Below are 25,737 nucleotides of genomic sequence, written 5' to 3' on the forward strand. Positions count from 1 at the left end.
AACAGTAAGGTTAATATGACAACATATAATGAATCCCTCACATAGCACGTCTGTTGTTCACTAGCTACCTCTCAAAAATATCATAATCACAAATACGTTGATCAACCAATTACAAGAAGCTCTTCCTTCATTGTGGCATTGGCGGCAGGGTAATTTCCTTGCTTGCTAAGCTGTGGGTTTGAACCTAATCTGAGTGGATTTCTGTGACTGCTGATTTTGTAAAATGTAAGAGAGTACATACTAACTTGAGCATGTCAATGAAGATGTAATCATAATTTTTATTACGGGATTAACAGCAACCAACCTTCGATCCACCTCTTTTAGCAGCTCATGATCACACACTAGTCAATTATTTATAATCTTTTCATTTCAGTCTACATTGCAACCTTATTCCCTCTCTATTAAAATCAACATTACTAAGTTAATATCTTCAACCTTTTCATCTTCCTAAAGTCAACTTAAGTTACATTGGTATTCATCTCTTCTTTCAAGATGAATATAGAAGCTATTTACTTACTGTCCTTTTAAATCTCCGCATTTGTATCCTTCCTCCCATATTTTTGTCAGCAAGAACTTCGAAGCATAAGACGCTTCTTTGGAATTAATATTATTTAATAAGTACTCTCCAACTAAATCTTTCTCTGATTTGGACAACGAGTTAGGTTTCTCCTCTCCGGGAGGGTTTGTGTTCTTACATCCAGTTGATCCTGTGGACTTTTCATATGAGAATGTGAATTAATTTTAAATGCACTGAGAAAAAATACAAAAAATATTCTTACTGACCTCTCTTTCACGACGGATGTCTAACAAATGCGCACTGTCCCAGTGCTCCGTAATATAGCTATCCAACTTTTGTATGCAATACGTTTTTAGTACATTCTGAAAAAGGAGCATCCCTTTGAAAACGACAAGGCAAAGTTTCTCAAAATGCTAAAAAGCATCCACAAAAAGCTGGATAAAAAGTTGGATAATGCTTTCAGTTTCGCTTATTTATTCAAAAAGACGGAGTAAGGATACACTCACCCTTACGAAAGAAATGGAAGTCGTCGTCCCTTCTATGTCTGACAAAACAACTTGAAAAGAGTGCAATCTTTCTACAATATCTTCAATTTTATGATCTTTAGCTTTGATAAGATCATCCATTGTAGATGGGTTTTCCAAATGAAATATGAGTCACCACCTCTATCAGCGAATAGTGCCCACAATTAAAAAAATGTAAAAATAACAATACACATTTAAAAACATTTAAAGCACTTGGAAGCTCTCGATTCAAAGTTCACAATCAAAACACTAGCGAAAAGAGAATCGTCTGCAAGGAAACAAATAATATCGCCCGAGCGCATGTTCGTAGACAAGAACGCAAGAACCCTTTCGTAGATGTTTACTTTTCGAAATTTTTCCAAATTCTGCCCCTTTTATTCTTTGATCATGTGTATTTGGTTTCGCTGGATTTATTTTGGTGTGCTGGATCCGTGATGTTTCGTATCATCCGCCGGAAAAATCGATCCATTCTCAGATTTCTAATCGAGGGCTTCGTGAGACTAGGAATTACATCAATATAAATATATTTGAAATAGAATCAATTATTGTAATGGTAGTAATCGTCTTCAGGGACTTTATTTCTATGCCGCTGGTAGCAATTGACTGGCAGTTATCAAACTTGCGGTCGGCTTTGAGAGTGCGTCGATAAGTGTTTCAGTTAATGAATTTGCTGTTCGTTTGTATATTTAAAAATAAAAGTAACAAGTATGAAGCGGCAAAACGTAAGGACACTGTCTTTAGTGGTTTGCACATTCACTTATTTGTTGATTGGAGCAGCAGTTTTTGATGCATTGGAATCAGACACCGAGAGGAAACGATTTGAATTTTTATCTGGTACCTATGAACATTTTTGAATGAATTTTTTAGATTCAATTGTGTTTATGGTAATGAGGTTTTTACTTTTGTTGATTTCACAATGTTTTCAATTTCAGAACTGAAAGATAAGCTTATCCGGAAATACAATTTCTCCCAAGAAGATTATAAAATGATTGAGATTGTCATAATTGAAAACAAACCCCACAAAGCTGGACCTCAATGGAAGTTTGCTGGTGCATTCTACTTCGCCACTGTCGTGTTAGCCATGATAGGTAAATACCCTTTACATTGTATCTTATTGAAGTTTTCATCACATCAGTATTAATTTTCACTAAGCTCTCGTAAAAATTATAATAAAAGCTTGTAAATGTCGCTCAGGGTTGATTTTTGTTCCACAAGGCCACATCTTTTGCAATCTTGAAAACAATCTACTTATGGGTGCTTGCCTTTATGAAGTGTAAGTGAAGGGACATTGGACAGCATACTGATATGTTTTGATAAGAATCGAAATTTGACCTTTTGTTGGATTTGCTGTTACTCTATGTGTGGTATTTTTCTTGGGTAAGGGTTGTGGAATTGGAGTAAATGCATATTTGTTTCTTTATGAATTTTATTTTGATTACCAAAAGGAAGAGGTTAATGACCAAAGTTTGCCATCTTGTAATGGAAAGATATATTTTGTGAAATTATTTTTCAATCAAAGCAGCCTGCTATTTTGTCATTTAGTGTTATCGACTTGATTCTACATGTAGTTGTGTGTCCACAGTGCTTAGTTTTCAAACGCATGCCACTTAACCTTCCGTAACCATAAAAAAATAAAGTTCAATGAATATAGTATTGTACTTTGATCATGACAAAGCAGTGTTGAAACCATGGTCGAAAATCAAGTGGCATTGTGGAATGTACCAAGTGAATTTTATTTTCCATATTCGTTGTAATGATTTCCTAATCCTGCCTTTTGTTAATGATGATTTTTTTAAACTCAGGGTATGGGCACTCCACACCAGTAACATACGGAGGGAAAGCATTTTGCATAGTTTATGCAATGGTTGGTATTCCCCTCGGCCTCGTAATGTTCCAGAGTATTGGTGAAAGACTGAATAAATGTGCATCTCTTGTGATCCGTCGAGGGAAAAGATGGCTTCGCTTTCGCCAAACAGAAGCAACTGAAATGAATTTGATGTTGGCAACTGGCTTATTGTCTTCCGCAATCATCACAACTGGAGCTGCAGTATTTTCTCGTTATGAGGGATGGAGCTATTTTGATAGCTTCTATTACTGCTTCGTCACACTGACTACGATTGGATTTGGTGACTATGTGGCTCTTCAGGTCAGTGCAATGAAATCATGATAACAATGACTCAGAATTTTCGGTGCCATGTACCCTCTCAATATATACTGAATCTTTAAAATGAATCTGTTGAATATTGTAAGCTAATGATACTGAGATGATAAGTAATTCAAGTATGGCAAGGATAGGTAGTTGCTTTGAGTAATGGGGGCAATCAGAGGGCCACTTCTTGAAAAATTATTGCATTAATTTGTTCCGTTGGTGTTTCATGAAATATAGATATCATACAAATGAGTGCATGTAAGTTATGTGGCTGATTTCACGTATTCAGCTTTCAGCAGAAAGTTCACAGGTGTTCAAAAGTTTAATATCGAAACTATCCGAATCAACTGGAAAAATATTTATACATAACCACTGTGTATTAGTGTTGGCCTGGCTGTCCTCGTGGTAAAAATGAAACAAATCTATGGTCACACATGAAAAAATGGAAACACACATGGGAATCTTGGTTCTATGCTATGTTCAGGCAGATGTTTCCTGCTTGAGTGGATAGCATAGACAAAATTTTACCATTGTGTTACATGAGTTTTCAGAATGATGTATGTATTTCATGGTTATTATTGGAGTTGGTGCAGCAGAAACTGAAAGTCTTTTGTGGGTGTAAAAAAATTGAATACCAAATATGTATTAGTTTTCCATGAGGTTAATTTGTCTTTCTCTTTAAAATTTGTATGATTGTGTTCCTATGTTGAGTACAAAATGTTGCAGTTCTTAATTAATTCTTACTTCTCAACTAAGTTCTGTGGAGCAAAGCATTAGAAAATGAACTTATGTATTATATCTTTCTTTGCAACCAACCTTTTCACTTATGCAAAAAATAGTTACAGTTGATTGCAGACAGAATATATGATCAAGTACATACAAAGCAATACCAATCAGCTGTACTTCTCAAGCAAAAGAAGGCGACAATCCAAATGGCAAACTTATATGTTATTAAAATGAATGCAGTGTCAAGATAAATCACAGATTCCAACAAAAAATTCTCAAAATTTTTGTTTTAATTACTTTTTAGAATGACCAGGCACTGAGCAACAAACCTGGATATGTTGCGTTGAGTTTGGTGTTCATTCTCTTCGGACTAGCTGTGGTGGCTGCAAGCATCAATCTCTTAGTCCTTCGCTTCATGACTATGTAAGTTTTAGTCCATGATGCAAAGTTAATTCATTTACTTTCTATTTAAAGATACATGTATCCCTAATTCGAGCAGTAGAAAGCAACAACTTGAATGTCATAAAACCTTAAATTGGGAATAGTGTAAATTTTCTGCATGAAATGATTTTGATGAGTAATATTTGACAAGTTGACTACCGGTGGCACCTATTAACATGGTCTTTCCACCTTCTAGCTTTCTGTCAGGCGCAGAGTAGCAATCGACATGATGAGTAACCCTCATTGTGAAAGTACAATAAACTTTAAGAAGGAAATATGATCACAAATCAAATCAAGTTAACCTTTCTACAATTTTCATACCACTTTAAAGCCACTGACAAGAAAAAAGCCTGAATTTTTGGATTGTGCATGGTGCTAATTTGATAAGTCAGTGAAAATTAGTTAACTGTGCATTTCAAGTGCTTTCTGGAATGATTCTCTCCTGTTTTTTAAATGTTTATGTCAGCATTAAGCTACTGGCTCAAAAGTATGCCGTAGACCCTGTTTTCCTGTATAGCATTTCCTACTATTTCTATTACTGTATTTTACATTTCCCCACTTCTTGCAGCTATTTTTTAGGTTTTCAAGTAGCAACTCATTTTTCTTTTTTCTATATTTTATGATTTCTTGCTTCTTTCAAAAATCTCTCGTAAAGTCTTGGCTATATGCACAGAACAAAGCCATGGAGAACATTATTCTTGTGGCATCAGAACCATGCCTTTTTCATGTCCATATTTATTATGCCTTTTTCACTATGTTTGCTAAGATCAGTCTATAGTCTGTTCACTTAATGTCTGCGGGTGAGCTTTCGTGAGACACTGTATACTCTCGGATGGCTTCGCTGATAGGGGAGGGGTAGTACCGAGAGATAGAGGAGGAGCGAACATAACGTTGCCAAATGTGCATAGCCGCCCTACTTTAGCCGCAGGTATTTTGGCCCCGGTGCCGAAACAATAGACCTACTCATGGTATGGTACTCGGAGGAGGCAACCGACAGCTGAGGTAATTTGCGCCATGAGGGAAGGGTATGGAAGGAAGGGTGGAGAGAAACCCAGCATCGGCATTAGCCTGCTCTTAACGAAAGGTGCCAAGGGGACCACGGTTTAACGTCCCATCCGACGGACGGAGTGTTGCGCTTGAAATGTCCTCCACACAACATTCAAGCAGGGATCGGGCAGTCTCTGAAAATTCTCTGCCTCTGCCGGGACTTGAACCCGGGCCCGCTTGGTGGGAGGCCAACACTCTAGCCACCACACCAACCAGATCCCCCACCTACTCATATGGAAGGCATTGGGGATAATCCTTTCACAGAAGCCCATGACATTGTCAGCTACCACGCTGAATGAGGCACCGTTGGTGAAAGGCATACTTAAAGACATATAAGTAAAAAGCATGAGGTTTGGTAGCACTGCTCCACGAACAGGTTCACGATGTTCACTCGGCAGAGGTCTGAGAGCGACTCACTGAGGCCACGCCTACTTTTTGCTGATTGGCAAAGGTAAAATTCACATGTCGAGAAACTTTCCCTCCCCTCACCTCCACTTGCTTTGGCCACACCAGCTCACCCGCAGAGATAAAATGTACAGAGTATAGCTGAACTCGGTACGGGATGGTAAAGGGAGTGGTCTGACTGGACTGGTTTGAGAGCAAGTGGGTTGAGATCACTTTCAAAACCAGTTTGAAATATCAGCTCAGCCTGACCGCGGCTAGTCTGAGTGGTAAACACATTCAGCTAATCCAACTCAGTTGTTAATAGCGGTCTTTTTCTGTCATCCACGACCGGTAGTTTTGTTTTAAAATGAGGCTAAAATGTCCAAGCCATTCGCAAGGCCTTTGGCCATTCGAAACTTACTAATTCAATCATTTTCATTGAGATAGTTGCCAACAATAACTTCCCACCAATGACCACCCTTGACTTTGCTAGGGGTTCTAAAAATCTCATCCTAGATGCCAGCAAAGATCACGTGATGAATCTTCCATTCATATATCTACCAAAATTGGTTTAGATTTGCCATTTACTGTGTCTGGCTATTATGATAAAATATTTATACTATTTTCTCTAATTCCGCATTCATAAAACAGATGAACTAAATTTAACAAAGAGACATACTGCAAAATGTAAACACACAGGAAGTAGACTCCAAGAATCATTATGGAAACACTGTGGAAGCCTTAATGCAGGGATAAGTAAAAACTTGAAAATGGAACTAAACTCTTAGATCTTCTCATATCAGATAGGCTAAGCTTGATTCTTGAAGTTGACTTTTTTTTAATACTGTTGGAAGAAGGATATTTATGCTCAGTTGGCTTGCTTTTATTCCAACTATCGCCGCCTAAGATTAATCTAGCATGGTATTTTCCACATAGTACTTTATATATGGCATCATAAGCTTTTATGTTGTTTATGATTTCTTTTCTTTATTTGATGTTATACATATTTACTGAAGTATTAATGCTGATAAAGAGTGATAGAGTAGCCATTTCTTCTAGGAGAATTCATGTTTGTTACTATTGTTAATTTACTGTGTTTGGGTCAACCTCCACCTACTGATAGGGAAATGTCTTTCATATGATGTGCCTTTATGTGCTAATTGCTAGGCATTTGGAACATTTTTCAGTTATTGTATTTCAGATACTGAAGTTATTGATATCTGAACAAATAATAATTAATTTTATAAGCTTATTGTGAAACGAATGAGTCTCAATTTATATTTAATTATTGATTTGCCATTCTGATATATCGATGGCTAAGTTCTAACAACATTTATCTCAAAAATAGCAACTTTTCAGGAGAGCAAAAAAATGATTAATTTATTTTACGTGCACACTGAAATTAAAAATCAAAAGTTCATAAAACTGGAAAAGAAGCATTCATTTGCAACCAAAGAGTTGTTTTTTGCCTGTATTATATTTTTTAAATGTTGTCACACTTTGTTTAAGATACTTGTCTCAAACAGGCCGAATTTAAGCTATGTGTTGTTAGAACTTGGCCATCGATATGTATGTACATACAGTAAAACCCCTTATTTACACTTTTCTAGGGACCCAAGAAAAAAAGTGTAAATTGCGGGAAAATGCAAATAGTGGGAAATAAAGAATTTTCACTTTTATTCACATACTGGCTTTGGAAATGTTAATTTTTTAATTGTTCACTAAGCATTATTACATGACATTGTTTCCCTCTGAAGCGCAGTGTTTTTGCTGGCAGCAAAAATTAAAAAATAATCCTGTTTTGTCTGCAATGAAAACATCTTTTGTGCTGTAACCTTCCAGAACTCTAATATCTTCAGATTCTTTCCACTGAGTTGCTGTCTCTATGTTATCATCTTTGCTTTCACCACTCACCATCTTATATACAAGACTGTACCTATTTTTGAATCTATCCAACCAACCATTATAGATGCCGTGGAATCTTCGATTCCCAATCTTGTGGGGAAATACTTTTTCTCAAGGGTCCTTGGGCCTGTTTACACAATACATTAACACGTACGAGTTAATTTCTGCTTGCATGAATGATTTTTGTGGACTGGAATGGGACATGTACGAATGTAGGCAGGGGCAGATCCAGGATTTTTTTCTGGGAGTGGCACAGAGGGCCTGACAGGCAAAAGATCTTGTCTTAATTGAGATTAAAAATAAGATATAACAATGACTTTACAAAATTCTCTTTATTTTTATATCAAAGTTATTATTGTTGAATTAAATGATTGAGCCTCCTTGTGAATACACGGTGCATTTTCGTGTTCATAATTTAGACATTAACTTGTATGGGTTAATGTACTATGTAAACAGGCCTTTAAATGACACCATTTATAGGGACATTTTATGATCTTGCACCTAAAAACTATTATTTTAGAATTCGTTCTATTTCTTCTTACCTGGAATTCTTCACATATATTCTCTATTTTGATAAATGTCCGCACTGGTTTGCATATTTTACAATGGCATCGCGATTTTTCACCACGGTATTAAATTTTTAGACTGGGAATCCGATCGGATTGCCAGTCCCAACATTCGAGTTGCTTCGCCAGCGTTTGAATCGATGCGGGTTCCGGTGTGGGAATCAACTAGCTCGAAAATTTTCATTTTCTCGTCAATTAAAAATGTCAATTTTTCACCTCGAATCTCCATTTTCAAGCCGGATAAATTCTATTTCCCGTACGAATTGAGGGTAACTTGGCAACACACGAGTATCTGAACTACTCCTCGGCGAACAAGTGCGTAGTACAAACTGTCATGCGACTTCATAATTTTTTAAAGTTACAATAGTTTGCGATACACTGCTATTTGAATGGGACAATTCAAGCTAAAATAAGTTTTTTAAAGTATTTAATTAACCCATAATTGCTACGCAACTGTTGAATGAAGTCAGCGCAAATGATCCCAGTTGTCGGTCAAGTTTTATAGTTCCGGCATTTATCACGTTTCAGCACGTCTGGTTTCCTTTCAAACTCTCGTATCAAATTATAGGCTACATGATTATTGTCAACATTGCTTCAGGAGTTCTTGCATTATAATTATTACATAGCTCGATTGCTCAAAACACCTACTTTCATATCGTGAATCTTTCCGCCGCTGACAGAAAACGAGATGACGTAGTTCAACTTTCCGACGTTAATGGCGTTCTGTCCCGCCACATTCAAATTCTTCCCGAAAATAGTTCTCATTGCGTCTCTTTCTCTTGGATTTTTAAATACAAATGCGCGAAAGGAAGCCAAAAGATAGTTTTTAAGGGCTGATATGCACGATTTATTGTTTTAGTAGGCAAATAATTTTTTTAGCCGGCACGTCGTGATGCACATGGCGGGAAAACGAAAAAAACACGGCGTAAATACAGGGTTCTATTTACATTGGAGAGATAGGAAATATGACGGGACCCAGAAAAAAACTTGCAATTTGCGGGAAAACGTAAATTCCGATAACGCAAATACGGGGTTCTACTGTATATATTTTTATGTTGTTTAAAGACAATTAAATTTATCTTTTTTCTCTTGACCAGTTGTGCGAAAGATCCACAGAGAAAAAATCATTCGCCTTGACAGTGATTCGAACCCGGATCCCCCGATTTCCGGTCGAGTGCTTTAGCCAGTTAAGCTACCGAGGCGTCATTCTTCCCTGTGGATATTTTCGGACATTACCGGACAAGATGTTGCTGGCTGGCCAAGGCGAATGATTTTTTCTCTGTGGATCTTTCGCACGATTGTGCATTGCGGGTGACTCCCGTAAAAGTTATCACCGCGGCTAGTCCCGGTATACTTTGAACTACTCTTGACCAGTTGTTGATTTATTTCTTTCATTATTCCCATTTAGGAATGCCGAAGATGTAAGACGTGAGGACAATGAATTGCAGTCCGCATCTCATCATGTTGTTACCCTGGATGGCGAGGTAATGGCTGTGAATGGAAAGCTGCTGGCTGGTCACATGGTGTCTTTGAATGCTTCTGATACTGCTGATCAAGTGTCTGTTTGCTCGTGCACTTGTCTGGCCCACAGGCATCACTTACACATGAATAATTCTCATGCATCTACTCCCTCACCCCAAGCTTCTGGGTGCCGACGTCTTCTTAGCATTTGCCCTGGCTCAAAGAGCAGGCCCATGCCCATACGAGGTCACAAGAACCCAAAGTCACAGCGTCAAGCCGCTGGTCTTGCCCTCTTAGGTGCGGGCTCAAATGTGAAAAGAGCATCTGTTTGATCAGCAGTGCTCATCCCTCGAATCATATTGGGGTAATAATTTTTCTTGAGCTCCATAGAGCTAAGCCTAAAACACATTAACTGAGGTATGTGACATTTTCTGGGGGAATTTATTCACAAATCTTGGAATTTCGTGGCATTGTTGAAACAGTTTTTGTAAAGATAATTGAATGGAAAAGTGCACTTAGAGCATATTCCACTCTACGAATGATTGGTGTTTGATGTCCTTTTAATGCAAAGATTTTATTCATGTGAATTCATTCATTAGCTAGGGATAAGATTTGCCCTCAGCCATCAATTTCATAACATTCTTGTTTGTAATCTCTAAGTACTTCAGATACAAAGTTGTGTTTGTGTGATTGTATGGTTTTGTAAAGCCATATTCGTAAGTCTATGAAGAGAAGTCCATGTGGAAATGAACGTAGAAGATTTCTAGGATTTTCTGTCTGCTTTGCACAATTTAATCTCTATAGTAGTGATAGCTGCCATGACTAATTTTTTTAGATTTCCCTCTGACTGCATATCAATCTATGCTGGGGCACTGATGTTGTGAGCAGAAGAGGAAAGGGTGGAAATCGTATATGTTTTCCCGTTGCATACCAATGACCACTTTGAGGCAACAAACTAGTGTACCATTGATTTAAAAAGGTGACAGCCTGTATATGTAGCTCCTATGTTTTTTAAATTAACTATCTTATGACTTTGATCTAACTTTGTTTTAAAGACTTAAAGCCAAAATAATTTTTTTGTCATTGGTGAGCTGAAGATGTAGTTTGATTGACCTGGTATTGAGGATTCAAAGAATGACTCATGGGTAATTATTTTTCCCATCCAATTGTATCATGTAGTCATTATTTTTGACATTCCATTTTATAAATAGCCATTGTGAATAGGTACTTAATCTTTTCCTCACATTGTCACTACTTTTCAAATCTGAGTCTCTACCTGATTGCCTTCAATTTTTGGTATCTTTGTTATCAGAAATTGGTAAATGCACACTGGCCTAGTTTTTGGAATAAACGTTCAATATTATGAGTGAGATAGAGAAGCAAATAGAATTAACACATTCAATGCGGGCCCGATTTTCATGAACGTCGTCAGAATCTGCCGATAAAATAAGAAAGAAAAATAGAGAAAGTTTTCACGCCATAACTTCCGTTCAAATACTGCTATTTTCAAACGGCGCACACGGGTCGAAAGAGGGAAACTTGCCGAAGGCCATGCACTCGATCGGAAGACTCGGGAGTGGATATTAGTCACATATGGAGGCGGAGAAAGGACCCCCATCCGACCAGCAGAGCACATCAATTGACGTGCTCCGCACTGGGGCATTTTTAATTGAGTTTGTTGCATGCTTGTTATGGAACACATATGTGCATTTATATTTTTATTATGGCCTTTATGTCAGGCTCACAAACTAAACCGGAGGGTAATAAGTACAAGTATTTCTCTTTGAAGGGTTGAAATGAAAAACTTAGTTAATTTCTTATTGTTAACTTTGCTTGACCGATTTACACGCTGTGCCACCATCACCTGTCTCACAACAATATGGCGCCTGATGATGTTAAAAAATTTAGAAGCAACTTGGGTAAAGTTACTCACTGGAAATTAACAATGATATTCATTTCAACTTGAAGCAATGTCTTGGATTATGCCTCAAACTATTAATTCCACTGAAATGGTTTTCAGCTGTTTAGCTTGAATTCCTATCAGAACACCAATTGAGCTAGCACACAGATTGAGTGAGGCAAGATGATCCGATGAAAAGAGTGGCCTACGTGACCAAAACACTCTGTAAACTTGCCTTTTGAAATTATTTAAACTATAATTGGCTCTAACCCATTTTAAATTAAATATTGTTCTTCTTCATCTAATTTTTAAGTTCTAATAATGGAGGTGGAACCGTAGCATTAATCAATATGGCCATTTATAACTTTTTAATCAACATTTCTTAGTTATGTATATGCTCCTGTCCTAAAGCCAGCATTTGGGTCGAATCACTGAGTAAGACAATCTTAATGTAAACCTTAAGGCATTTTTTGTGACAATGTGTGTTGGGTAGCATCTTTGTGATTGTAGTGAATTATTCCATTTATTTATGCACTGCTACTTCTAACCTCAAGTCAGACACTATATTCCATCCCACTTATTTGTGTTACAAGACCTGAACTAATAAAGTGGGAGGGAACTGGTGCCAGGAAACTTTTATGTAGTGTTGAGCAATGCAGAAGTATTCCCTTAAAATGTCATTGTTTGAGCCATCATGATCATTGCATGAAAGCTTTCTTTCTTATTCATAGAAGAGTGGTACTATGAATTCCTTAGAAAGCCTAATGCAATTCACTCTGGTATTTACCGCAGGAGTTTGTGACAACTTGTTGAAGACTTGTGGACCATTTATCATTCATGGGAACAATATTTTTTTACCGTCCTAATGTGTTTCAGTTGCCCAACAAAAAACAAATAAATGAGAAGGTGTTAAAAATTCATGATTGGTGATGGTTTAGTTTTTTGGATAGGGCTTTTTCAGGTCAAATGGTTTTTGCTTTTGACTTTTTCATTGGCAGTTTGATCTGGTGACAATTTTTTTTATCGTACTGAGCAAAAAAAGCATTCAATTTGAAGTCTTCCATTGTGTAAGAGTATGCAATGGCTTGAAGATGCTAGAAGACATGTCCTTCATCCTCTGATACTTTTTTGTGCAGCACTTGAATTTTGCCTTTGATTAAAAGAAATGAATGATTAGTATGGCTACTACTTTCATCTTAGTTTTTGAATATTTAGAAGCCCGTACAGCACATAATATATTACCAACAGTCTTTGTCCTATCTCTGAGGAAGGTTGTAGGTGCCACCAAAAATTTACTTATTTTTGTGAGTCTTTTTATCTTTTATTGTGTCTTTTACTGAGTGTATACAACCTGGTATATTTTCGTGCCATACGCCTCATCGAGGAACTTCTAGAAGTTTCTTTTGAAGTATATTTACTATTGTTTCCATTTTTATTTTTAAATTCAACTGAGAGCATAGGTCTATTGCAGGTACAGGTACTTACAAATTCAGTCAATCATTGAGTTCAAATTATGACTCAGTGCCATGTTGAAGAAAGAGTGATTTTTACTTTCCTTTCCTCATTTTGATTGTTGTTTTTTCCATTTTTAACTTTTTTGATGCTGTATTGGCTTATTAGCCATACTATTATGTGATATTTTTTAATGTATTCTTGGAATGAATTTTATGTGATATTTTAAGTACATACCTACCTGAATGCCTTTTTTTTGAAGGATCATGCCAAATAAAAACATTCATTGTGTTATGATGGTACATTATCTAGTCACAATTTATTTTATGGTATTTGTTAAACGTTTATGTTTTTGCAGAAATAAAACCAAAAATTACACACAGTACCCTATCTATTTTGTGCAATCAAGTCATTTCTTCATTTTACCGGAGGATCCTTGTTTGGTGGTAATAATCTGAGAAGCACGGTTTGTAATGCTCATTCCACTCCAAAGTAAACTGGTTTCATATTAGATAAGACAGTTATACTTACAATGGTGTCCATTCAAGGGTGTAAGTTCCCCACTAGCATCAATCCTGTGGGGATACATCTCCCCCAAAATTTAGTATTTAGGATATGTTCCTCAGATAATTTTATGAGGTCATTATGAAATAGCTTAATTAGAGCTTTTTTTCTTAATGGGGTAGTATTAGGTAAAAATTTGGTATAAAATAGGGTAAAAATGGCTTTAAAATCACAATTTCCATGATTTATTAGTCAATTTTTGGGGGAGGGAACCCAGCCTCTCCTCCCAATAGGAAATACTCCCCTGATGTCCTGGAAGCCCAACTCCCACAAAGTTTTATTGCAGTGAACACCAATGACATTAAACTCTACCATCTTGTGAAAATTGTCCCCTAACATCTTCATGAAAATACATATTAAAAGTGTACCTTACCATGTTAAATCCTGTGATGGGCATTCCCACGGAAAATTGCTATAATTATATGTTAGTTCCGCAGCTCTCCATGTTTGGGTGCTAGTATTTATTGTGTGTCCCTATGTATTCAACTTTCAATCTAATTGTAAGAGGCAGTTGTTCTGATATTCAGATCAGTTATCCACCTATCAGTAGCTATGTGCCATCGAAGAGAGTTTGATGAGTCAAGGAGAAGAAGATACCTACATGTCACTTGCTTTTTTCTTATGTCCTATGCAGTACTCTTTGAAGAACGAAAATAACCATTTTCCACCAATAACCGGATGAGGTAATATTTCCGTAACCAGAGCCGAAACATCCTATGGTATATGTAACCGGAGTACATTATTATGGAAATTATATTATAACTCCCGATTTCGCCGCAAATTAGAAATTAAAATTTGAATCTAAGCTTTATGCATTTACATAAATTTTCTACCCCGAAATACATTGCCTCAGACCTCCAGAACAATATTTTCTGTCCACGTCTCAAGTCTGCCCTCCCTAGTTTCTGTGTAGTTCTTTTCCAAATAATTATTTATCAACCACTACCAGTGGCGCAGCGAAGGGGGGTTTTGGGGGATAAACCCCCCCCCCCCCCACCAGAGCTCAGAGGAATTTTTAAGTTTAATCCATTTTACGTAATTGGATTGATATTATTAATAGAATAGTGTAAGGATTAATAAAATATCCCTCATAAAGCCGTAAAACTCACCATTTTGAACAATTTATCTTAAAATTCCGCAATTTGTTAATCTCGTACCTACCGCTTATCCTAGAGGGTATTCCATACCCCCACACACCCCGGTATTAGTTGCACCTAAACCCCCCCTAGCCTATTGATGACAAAGTTCTAACAACATGTACCTCAAAAATAGCAACTTTTGAGGAGAGCAAAAAACGATTAATTTTTTTCACTTGTACACTGAAACTGAAAACCAAAAGTTCATAAAACTGAAAAAGAAGCATTCATTTGTAAACAAAGAGTTGTTCTTTGCTTGTATTTTATTTTTTAATCTTATTGCACTTTGTTTAAGATACCTGTCTCAAACAGGCCGAATATGAGATACGTGTTGTTAGAACTTGGCCATCGATATGTATATATTATTTTTATGTTTACAGATAAACCCCTCCCCCCCCCAGAGCTCAGAGAAATTTTTAAGTTTAATCCATTTTACTTAATTGGATTGATATTATTAATAGAATAGTGTAAGGATTAATAAAATATCCCTCAGAAAGCCGTAAAACACCATTTTGAACAATTTATCTTAAAATTCTGCTATTTGTTAATCTCGTAACTACCGCTTATCCTAGAGGGTATTCCATACCCCCACACACCCCGGTATTAGTTGCACATAAACCCCCCTAGCCTTGATTCCTAGCTGCGCCCCTGACCACTACAAAATATAAAATTCAAAGTCAAGTCTATGTGACATGGATCAGTCAAGTTATCGCATACATAGAGTGCTTAAGTGATAATACTGTAAGAAATTATACACATAAGGATACTGCAATATTCTGCATCCAAACTCGAGCAAAAATTCGCTCGAATTTATGCCAACTAAAAAAGTTCGTGTCACTATCGAAGAACCAAAGTCGTTTGCGAAGCCTGTGTCTGAGAAAGCTTTACGAAATAAGATTTTTCGATGGCTTAAAATATTGGCGTATAAAATTCGGTAATGTAGCCCGTGGACTCAAGCAATGAATGTTTTTTCAGAAGATAAAACAAAGGTCGTATCGTTGCGTAGGTGCGTAATTCGCATGCAGCAGGTAAACCATTCTTACGAAAACTAATAAATAGGATCATGGGCGTACCCAGCGGGGGTCAGGAGCGGGCAACTGCTCCCTTCACCCCCTAGAAGCAAAAATCGCACAAGTCTTCAGGGAAAATAAGGACTGGATTGAAACGTAAGTTTTCAGCAAATTTTCTTTAAACCTACGAAAAATGACATTAGTATAAGATATGTACGAGGGACATTTTTTTTTCAACCTCCGATGGGCCATGAACAGAAGACGAAATTATCGATAAAAAATTATTTCATATGTAAATCTTGAGTACACTTGTGGTGTCCTTTCGCCATAATCGCCTCGGTGATTAAGGATTTGGTCGTGCCAGTGGACAAGCTTTACTATACCCTCTTCACGGCCAGGGGTGCCGACTTAGAAAAAAAATTGGGGGGGCCCAAACAAGGGATCTTGCCCCCGGAAATTTTATAAGTATTGAGTTTTAAGTTTTTCAAGCATTTTAGAAGAGTCATATGATCATCATTAGAACCCTGATAACTTTAATCTCGATATCTGGACATTCCGGGGAAAATCGACAAGCCTGACACATTTTGTTCTCACACCCATAACGAATTTTTGAGGGGGCTCGGGCCCCGTCAGGCCCCATGGAGTCGGCGCAACTGTTCATGGCATGTTGCCGCCAATGACTTCCAATGAATTTTGCCTTTGTCCTGAAGCTCATCGTCCGTTTGAAAACGCTTCCATCCCAGCCACATCTTCAATTCAGCATAAAGATGGAAGTCACACGGCTCTAGGCTTGGCATTGCACGGCAGGTGATCGAAAATTTCCCATTGCAATTGCTCTCAGAGCAGTTGGGCTGCATCGGCACCATGATGACGGGCTTTGTCATGGATCAGAACACTTCCAGAAGTCAGCATGTCTCTTCTTTTGTTTTGGATGGGAAATTGGCATAATGCTTCACAATATTTTACACTCTAGCCGCAGTGCATTAAAAAAATTCTCTTTTATCGGTATAAAGGTCAAGACATGTCAATGCTGAAGACGTTCGGCGAGTTTTCTGGCTGTCGCTCCGCAGTGCACACTTGGCGGGAGAATCAATTGAGACAGTGTTGTTGATGAGATTGCCACTAACCCACTAACCTTAAACTAACAGCTTACGATCGGAAATGACTTGAGCGTGTATTGCGGAGGAGGCGCAATCGCCCTACAGGTATGCGCGCAGTACCCGCCTGTCGCTTTTATGTTTTTTTTTCTGAGCAATTGCAGGTTGAAAAAAACGTCCCTCGTAACTGAAATAAAACCATTTGTTCAAGCAAATAATTTTATAAACTCATAAAGCGCTGTTAATACTTTCTTAAAATGTTTGTTTCATTCACCTGTTACAAGCAAAAATTGAACGACCATGACTTGCCCCCCCCCCCCCCGCCCCTAGTTTTGATCCTGGGTACGCCCTTGAATAGGACCACTTCCTTCGATACCCAAGTTATTAATATCTTCTAGCGGCGCGGCCGTTCGACCTCAATGGCAGGAGTGGCGGATTAAGGGGTGTCGGCCGCCCCTGCAATTTCTAGAAAAGTTAAAAGATAGTAATCTCTAAGGCGGCTCTACAATGAAAGCTATTTGACAAGCTGGACCAGCAACATAAAAAAAATAATTTATGAATTCCTATAAACCACATATTTAACCATATCAGACCTCAAACGCATTATCGCTGAGAGGTTTTGGATACCACAAAGGCGCAGCGGAAAGAAATTAACCCAAAAAAAACGACACAAATCCTCCCCAATATGGCAGTACGTAAACCTGTAACGGATCAATGGTCGCAATCCTATGGGTGGCGATGTTTGTTATATGCAGTCAAATTATGTAAAACCAAATACCTAAATACCCATTATTTCAACCATTGAAGAAGCTACAATGGGGCAAGTGCGAAATTTCTTGGGAGAAATCTAATGGAGGCCCTATTTTACTAAAGTAAGAAATTTTTGGAAAGTAAATGAATTTGCACGCAGGAAAGGATTGATTAACGGAAGCGGATATTTTAGTTAATGGTAACCTGCGATTCCCGGGGCAATATTTCTTTGCCACTTCGCTAACGCCGTCCAGTCGACATTTCAGCTATGCCTCCGACGTAAAGCGCTTCAACGCGGTCGAACTTATGTATTGCATAACAAGAAATATGTTGCATTTTATTTCATAACATCAAACTATATAACTATTGGTGTTGCGTTAAATTGGCTGGGGGAAGGCAGCGTCTATTATAGAATGTCGCTGATGACAAATTTAAATATGAAGTAATATCGCGCACAACTCATATTACTAACCCTCCTGCATTGCACTGTAGTGAATCGAATTTTGTAATGTCATGTCTCACAACTGAACATCATTGGATAAACAATTTCCAAAAACTTATGTTTTTAAAGCGAGTCATATGGTAGTATGAAAAATTACGAAAATGATATCATAACATGCTATTGCGTGATATCGGGCATCAATGTCGTTACATGGATCTCATCATAGCTAATAGTGTGGTAGCGCGAATATAGGAAGACAGCGATCAATACCTCAAGAATTTTAAAGTCACACGCACTGGAGTTCAGCCTCAGTTGCACCATTGTAGTTTATCAACCGCAATATTTGATGGAGGAGGATAGTTGGACAATGACGTTATCGTGATCTAGCTCCTGATATTTGGAAGCAATTTTCCTGATATTTAAAACCGGGTGTCGGAACATGGGCGTACCCAGCGAGGGGCAGGGGGGGGGCATGGCTTGCCCCCCCCCCCCCCTGTAAGCAAATATCGTTAAAGTCTTTAAGCAAAATCAGTACAGAATTGAAACGAAAGTATTCAACAAATTTTCTTTAAACCCACGAAGAATGGTATATATATATATTAGTATAAGATATGTAACTAAAATAAAACTATTTTTCAAGGAAATAATCTCATAAATCCCATGGCTTGCCCCCCCCCCCCCCTAGGCCATGGCTTGCCCCCCTAGTTATGATACTGGGTACGCCCTTGTGTCGGAATAAAAATAACACAATCGTGAGAAAGATGCGTTTCATTTACGTAAACGAGCAATGTACGGCAAAGGTGACGCAATATTCATTTGAGCCTCAACGGGTGACGAGAGTTTCTGCATAGAACAGAATAGTTTCCCTACCTCGCTGGGACAATACAGAGGTCAGCCTTTTTCTCCGGCAGCAACAAATGAAGAAACGCCTACATCGACATTAATTCGCAAGCGGCACCTGATACTCATTGGGTAAATAAGTTCAGAGGATAAATGGACTGGTAGCGAGAAGACGGGAGCTACTTCGCTGAGTTGGAGTGTTTTCTTGTCAGTAGCAGTGGCCAACTTTAGCAAGTAATCATCACCGTGCTGGTTGAAAATGACAAAAACTGTCGGATACTTGTCTCTGCTCTATCCATTCCTTCTCCTGCAAATTGTCCGGTCGACCGAAATCCTGCCTTGCGGTAAGTGAAACTGTTAATACAAATGATTGATCATTACGAGATACGAGTTCGTTTATTTTCATGTTACTAATTATACGGGTTATTTTGCTTGATACGCTGTATCAAATTTTACCTCGCCTTCGCGTCGGGGTAAGTTATTTTTTGGTATTGTTTTCCACGAAACTATTCCTGCCAATCCAAATTTGGAATTGGTAATAATTCACGTACGTACTCAATATCAGACAGAGATTTTTGCATGCACTTTATGTGGCTAAAAATTATTTTTCCTCTAGTTCTGGAGCTTTTCAAGTTAAGAGTGGTGTTAGAGCATACCTAAAAAAATAATTGAAAATTTTGGGAGACTTTATTAAAGTCCATCTTGGGCTTAAATCACTCTATTGAAGATTTCATGATTTCATTTCAAATAACAATTGGACTTTATGGCTAAAATAATTTCAGTTTTCCTTCTCTGCTACATTTTGCAGCGCATATAAGCTACAAGCAGCGCATAGACCGGTTAATTTGGATATTCTGCCAACTAATTTAAAATTGTGCGTCAATGATTTTCAAATTTCCAGAAAATTTTGTTGTTATTTACGGAGTAATTACTTTGACCAATTCTGATTCTGTTATTCTTTTGCAGAACATGTTTCAGGGCGATTACCAACGGAAGTTCACATAAAAGGCTGCGACAGATTACCATGTATTTTCCCCAGGGGATCCAACATTTCTGCCGAAGTAGTCTTCAAGGCCCGTAAGTTGTTGAGTTATATATGTTAATTATCAGGTCTGTGGCCAAACTATGGATGCTTAAATCAATTAAATTGATCCAATAGCGTGGTATCGTATCCTTCGTTGGCATAAAAAATCTCCAATTCAGGCGTTATAACGCCGCTTAGAGATGCTCCAGCAGATAGACAAAAAAATAGGACTTATTTGAATTTCTTATCTCTACCTTCAATCTTATAAGTAAATAGATGCCCCTTTTACACACTTGAGTAAATTGGTAACAACTTCAACGCGGAATCAAGATAATAGGGGTCAACCGTCACTCAACAAGAAACTTAACACACTACCTGCAAAAAAAGGCAGATCACTCAATCGATGATGCTCCAATGGCCAGAGATAAATGGAGAGAAAAATGCTACATTGTTGCAGGTGTTCATGCTATCGGCGCTTCATTTCCGGAGTTAGCATTTTTATAGAAATGATGATTATAGATATGATACGTGAACTGACTCGAGACTATCAACTTCTGTCAATGCTGAAATGCCAAACGACGAATTAGACGAATTTAGACCAAAATTTATAATTACACATCATGAATATTTATTTCATTAAGATATTTAACCGTTCTTACCCCAGAGCTGCTTCTGGGAGAAATTAAATTTCAAGACTTCTCGTTTTAAAAATGTAAAATTTCCTACTCAATCACAATTATTGTGGTAGCTACATATTTCGCCATTAAACTTTACAGCACCAAAGAACACGAGGTTTAATACTTTCCAACATAGACCTGAAAATGTATACGTTTTTGATGCTACTTAGAAACAACATAGGGTTATAATGGGTTAAAAAACATAAATTATTGTCCTATCTTGTCCTAGTACACGTCGTAGGAAGTATATTTTGCCAAATAGGTAAGATGATAAATTTTTTCAGTGAACGGAATTTCCCTTTATAAGAGACTCTATCCTTTACTTATGGCACAGATATATTACTCGACCTTTCATGCTTCATTCGATGCATAGCAAGCTGTTTTAATTAAAGTCATTATCACCAATTTTCAGCAATCCTAAGATTGGTTTGATGAAACTCTCCATACAACTCTCCTATGGGCCAATATTTTCAAACCAAGATTCAAATTTTGTTCAAACATATTCAAGCCGGACGTCGAAACTTATTATTCCTGAAATAAAAGAAGAATAGACTCTTACAGCCTGTATAAAACCTACGTTGCCGCAAATGCTTGAGGGCCATTTAAACTCTAAATTCTATAACTTTACGTTTTTATTTCTTCTGTCGTCGTCGTAGTTTTTTAATCATTTCACAGAGCTGCATTCAGCGAGAAACACCTGAGTCAATTCACACAAAAAGACGACGGCTCCTTATCTCCTTCAAAGAGTTTTCTTGCCAGCTTACTCTTTAAGTAAATGTTTATCTGGATTTTCGAATCGGAGAGATACGTGAAAAATCCAAAATTCCCAACCTATAAGCCAATCCAACCTAGTTCCTCGAGTGGTTTACTCAGAAATTCTGATTAAAGGTATAAGTGAACACACGTTCTGAAGATACGCTTTTTTTCTATTTCATGAGTGAAATTCAAATACCAACGTATTTTTCAATGGTCACCTCTGTCCATTTACCCTGAAGCATTGAAACAACCTTAGAATTCCCTTTTATTTAATTCTAGTTGATATACTAAAGCAAGTATGATAGAAAACTCACTTGAGGGCCATTTTAAAACAATTGAAACGGGGGAACCTGAAAACTGTCCATTTTAGGAAATGAACAGTCTTTATATGGATAGTTTGCGCTCCTTCTTATCCGACGAAGACCTGCTAAAGGTAATTAATCTCAAAATGGGTGTGACTGCGCAATCGTGTTGTTGATACTCGCTCAAAGCTCTAGGTTAACTAACCTCAAATATTAACTGTTTCAGACTATTTTAATAGCATATTTTCGTCCAACCTTAACTCTTTAACGTCCACAAAAATGCAGAGTATTGAATGAAATGTTGAAATTGCTGAATGCCCAAGAAAAATCGTTTTCATATAGGGGTGAATTGGAGAGAGACGCCGTATATGGGATAAATGGCGCACCCCCCTTAGTTTCGGTGTTTCCTGACAGATTGCGTGCAGATGCGCAATGCAGGGGCACAATGGATGCCAGGGAATAAGTGAGGATGTCCCGTTCGTTTTTCATTGGTTTCAAAAAATTTACAGCGCAAATACTGAGATAAGTCTGGCGTTATACCTTCAAAATTTTTCCTCGCCTTGCACTATATTCGCATCGGACGCTGAAATACTGCTATATTACGATTGTTTGAGATTTAAAGCAACAGTAACTTCTTCTCGGAATGTTTTCAGTCTAGTTACGCCATGTTGGCGTTAAAGGCCATAGAACCACGAGGTGCGGAGTCTCACCCGTAGAGAAAGGGAGAGACGCCGCAATGAACTTCGTTACGCATGCCGCATTTCCCTCATACGAGATGTACGCCGCGCGGAATGAAAAATGATTTCAAATGAATCACGACACGTTTTTAGCAACTTTATAACGGTTTTAGTGTATATATTAATGCTAAAAATTGTTTTTGTGTTGTGTAGTATTTAATTATTTGTACGCATTTTTTGAATATTACTATGCTAAGTTTGCAGGAAAAAGCAAATTTTGACTTGAGCAAGGTATAACTTAAATTAATTGCCTTAATTTATTCTTCAACTTGTATTTTAGAATTCTAATAAAAAAACACCTAAATCAAGTCTCTGTTAACTTAACTTCTTTGGTTCAACTTGTATTTTTCAATAAAAATAGGATAAATATAGCCCATGTAAGTTAAATTTCTTGTTTTTTTCTTCTGTATGTTTAAAATATAATGAATTGAACATAGCTGGAGTTTTACGACCTGCAATTTATGCTGCATTAAAATCGTAGACATGTACTATTAATTAGAAAAATAGAAAAAATATGTCAAAAGTATTTCCATATTTTATTTTCCTTAAAACTCCTATTAAGCTACAATTTTTCTTTTTTAATGGAGCTGCAGAATATAGAAATCAAGATTAGTCGGTTTAAATAACATGCTGCTTATCACCCTTATAAGTGCGGCGTGTCAACCGCAACAAACGGGATAGACTCTGCGATGTTTTACAAAAATAATTCTTACAGCTAAGAGATGACTGGTAAAAGTATGTATACGTTTTTGCGTGCACGATAGAAACATGAATAGTCGCCATATCTACTACTTAGTTTAATCGAAAGAGCAAAATAGGACGAAATATAGGTATTTAACAAAATGTGCGGCATCTCTCCCTTATTTACCACAACTCCAAAGTGAATCCAAAAAAATGTTTGCGTTGCCACAGCTCAGTAACTAAGAAGTTGCCATCCCATGTGTATGGACAAAAATGCCTAAAATTGTCTCCCCTACTCTACTCCCGTCGTACTGTAGATGCCTCCAGAAACACCCTGTATTTTGTGCCAATTCTAACTCGTCTTTTTCCTCTAGCTTTCGCAGCGACTCATCTGATTCCAATTCTTAATGTCCAATTGGCACAAGTATGGATGACATTCGATGCAGGGGAAACAAATGGCTGCGAGTCGTTGGTAGGACCGCAATGCCCATTAGAAGAGGGTGTGACGTACACTTATGTTCGCCATATACCTATTCAGGATCGCTACCCTAAGGTAAGTAACTCTCAAAAATTCCTCTTTGCTTTAAATGCGTGAGAGAACTCGTTAGAATTTCAGTAGAGGGGATATATGTTACAATATTTAAGGCATTCAAATAAGAAACAACCAAACCATACATTCACAAACATCTTACATACTGAGAATTTCATTTTCAAAAGGATATTTAAACTTTAGTTTGCTTGTAATTATATGAAAAAGAGTAATCAAGCAAAATTAATCGAATCACCGGAAACGATTAGTTATTGAATACCAAATTTGTCATATTAATCGCTCGCTTTAAAAAAAATGCTGCTACATGTAATCTACTCATGCATTTTGAATAAACGTTACATTTAAGTAGCTCATCGTTACCAGTGTTTGATAAAAGACCTACCAAAAAAGAGAAAGTTAACATTTAAAACTTATAATCAGGTAGAAGTCCCATAATCAAAGTCGAAGTAATTACAAATTTAAATTCAAATAAAATTTAGATTATAAATGTAGCGATGGCTACTTCTTATTAAAAATTTCGAAATTGTCGTATCAGGTTAATGCAAAAGAATCTCTTGTACGGAGTTTTAATTCTAGAATTTTACCTCAAATGAAGGATGACATGTATATGAATACATTTTAATGAATGAATGATATAATGAATGCATTTTATCTAAATTTCTCCTGGAAGTAACGTGATAAATAAACCGCTCGTCGGCACATGATGTGGTCAACGGATAGGGACTTTAGGTCAAGGATATTATTATTACTAAAAATCAGTTTATACATTATTGTTATTTTTATAATTATTGATATTCAAGGCATGGAATTTGATTTGAATAGTTAAATTTATGCATTTCTTATTCCTAACGCTGATAAATTATTTAATTAGCTGTAACACCCATCCAATGGGTAATGTAATTTAAGAGAAATAATTTATTTTATAATATTTTTACCATATTTTCCTCACAGATTCGCATCAAAATAGAGCACGAATTGGTTGACTGGATGAGAAGATCAGTGTTTTGCTATCGGATCAACGCTTTGGTCAGTGACAAATTAACTTAACAGCCAACAGTGCCCAGAAGCCCACGATTGAACAGATCACTTGGCGGCAATTTTGTGAATTGTTAGACAACTGTGCCTGAGTGGCGCGTTTACCTCAGAAATTCATGAAAAGCCTGAAACGGTGACATCAGATGATGAATTTTACCTGTAATAGTTATTGTATTCCAATTGTTCTATTGGTTAATTCATAAATTAATGGATGAATTGTAAAATCCAATGTAAAAATGCATGCATTAAAATAGTTCAGAAAACAGAATATTGTAAAAGACGATTTCAGTATAGCTTGAATGCGTGCATATGTGCTTATCACGATTTATTGAGTGTGATGTGATGATGATTGTGATGATATGCAGGTATGAAGAAAGGCTCCAAACAAGGTATGATGAAGGTCTATAAATAAATATTATGATACATAAGTGAATAAGGGGATAGGGAGTATAGAAGCTGTGATCTGCGAGATATACGCTGAAATAACGAAATAAAAGGGGGATCGAATTCACTAAATGATTCATCCCGAAGGTTGGTTTAGATAGGTAAGGATAGAGCTCACCCCACTGGTGCAGGATGTGTCACTCCTTCAGTACCTTTCCCTAGGCCACCTCACATGTAGAATTTTTCCCTAACCTAGTAACACTTATTGTTAGCATAAATCCATCCAACGTAAGTTCGTGGTGCCTCAGTAGGCACGACGCAAAGCTCCTGAGAGCAGTGACATGTGTACAATCCCCGAATTAGGCTATCGGGCATCCCTAATTAAAACTTTTTAAAATGCGATTTAGGGAAAATAACTGCTTTTCCCTAATTGTGTAAATTACACGCATAGCTGGTGGCTTAGTGTGGGGTGAGATCTACCCTCACCTATACGAAAAAATAAGTATTTCGGTTGTCCGAAGGCTTTGAAGGAAAGAAAAAAATAGAATTTTGACCCGCGACCCTTCGATCATTTCATCAAATCATTTCATTGATGCTCGAGTCATTATCTACATCTATATACTACCCCGCAAGCCGCCTCAACAGGGGTGTGGCTGGGGGTGCTAGGACACCAGCTGAGA

At 37.3% G+C, this 25,737-nt stretch overlaps 3 protein-coding genes across 3 annotated transcripts; 2 read left to right on the top strand and 1 right to left on the bottom strand.

Moving 5' to 3' along the window:
* Positions 1–289: 289 nt before the first annotated feature.
* On the bottom strand, positions 290–1,272 carry LOC124168505 (enolase-phosphatase E1-like). The gene is made up of 4 exons (XM_046546827.1): positions 1,024–1,272; positions 784–879; positions 518–714; positions 290–398 (listed from the first exon to the last, which is right to left on the bottom strand). Exons 1-4 carry the CDS (start codon positions 1,141–1,143, stop codon positions 365–367), a joined length of 447 nt encoding a protein of 148 aa, XP_046402783.1. The 5' UTR covers positions 1,144–1,272; the 3' UTR covers positions 290–364.
* Positions 1,273–1,344: 72 nt separating this feature from the next.
* On the top strand, positions 1,345–10,745 carry LOC124168504 (two pore potassium channel protein sup-9-like). Its single transcript, XM_046546826.1, has 5 exons — positions 1,345–1,875; positions 1,974–2,129; positions 2,844–3,187; positions 4,221–4,339; positions 9,668–10,745. The coding sequence occupies exons 1-5, from the start codon at positions 1,749–1,751 to the stop codon at positions 10,050–10,052; spliced, it is 1,131 nt and encodes a 376-aa protein (XP_046402782.1). The 5' UTR covers positions 1,345–1,748; the 3' UTR covers positions 10,053–10,745.
* Positions 10,746–19,061: 8,316 nt separating this feature from the next.
* On the top strand, positions 19,062–25,054 carry LOC124168330 (NPC intracellular cholesterol transporter 2-like). The gene is made up of 4 exons (XM_046546504.1): positions 19,062–19,255; positions 19,878–19,988; positions 23,463–23,641; positions 24,590–25,054. The coding sequence occupies exons 1-4, from the start codon at positions 19,171–19,173 to the stop codon at positions 24,683–24,685; spliced, it is 471 nt and encodes a 156-aa protein (XP_046402460.1). The 5' UTR covers positions 19,062–19,170; the 3' UTR covers positions 24,686–25,054.
* The last annotated feature ends 683 nt before the right edge of the window (positions 25,055–25,737 follow it).

This window comes from Ischnura elegans, chromosome 11 (genome assembly GCF_921293095.1).
Source record: "Ischnura elegans chromosome 11, ioIscEleg1.1, whole genome shotgun sequence".
Lineage (NCBI taxonomy): Eukaryota > Metazoa > Arthropoda > Insecta > Odonata > Coenagrionidae > Ischnura > Ischnura elegans.

Excerpts from the sequence above, each read along its gene's own strand:
- LOC124168505 (XM_046546827.1), bottom strand. The coding sequence starts at position 1,143 with ATGGATGATCTTATCAAAGCTAAAGATCATAAAATTGAAGATATTGTA. Across the intron at positions 880-1,023 it reads CTTCCATTTCTTTCGTAAGG|AATGTACTAAAAACGTATTG; the intron begins GTGAGTGTATCC and ends CTCCTTTTTCAG. Across the intron at positions 399-517 it reads TGCGGAGATTTAAAAGGACA|AGAGGGAATAAGGTTGCAAT; the intron begins GTAAGTAAATAG and ends TGATTTTAATAG.
- LOC124168504 (XM_046546826.1), top strand. The coding sequence starts at position 1,749 with ATGAAGCGGCAAAACGTAAGGACACTGTCTTTAGTGGTTTGCACATTC. Across the intron at positions 3,188-4,220 it reads GTGACTATGTGGCTCTTCAG|AATGACCAGGCACTGAGCAA; the intron begins GTCAGTGCAATG and ends ATTACTTTTTAG. Across the intron at positions 4,340-9,667 it reads GTCCTTCGCTTCATGACTAT|GAATGCCGAAGATGTAAGAC; the intron begins GTAAGTTTTAGT and ends ATTCCCATTTAG.
- LOC124168330 (XM_046546504.1), top strand. The coding sequence starts at position 19,171 with ATGACAAAAACTGTCGGATACTTGTCTCTGCTCTATCCATTCCTTCTC. Across the intron at positions 19,989-23,462 it reads CGAAGTAGTCTTCAAGGCCC|CTTTCGCAGCGACTCATCTG; the intron begins GTAAGTTGTTGA and ends TTTTTCCTCTAG. Across the intron at positions 23,642-24,589 it reads TTCAGGATCGCTACCCTAAG|ATTCGCATCAAAATAGAGCA; the intron begins GTAAGTAACTCT and ends TTTTCCTCACAG.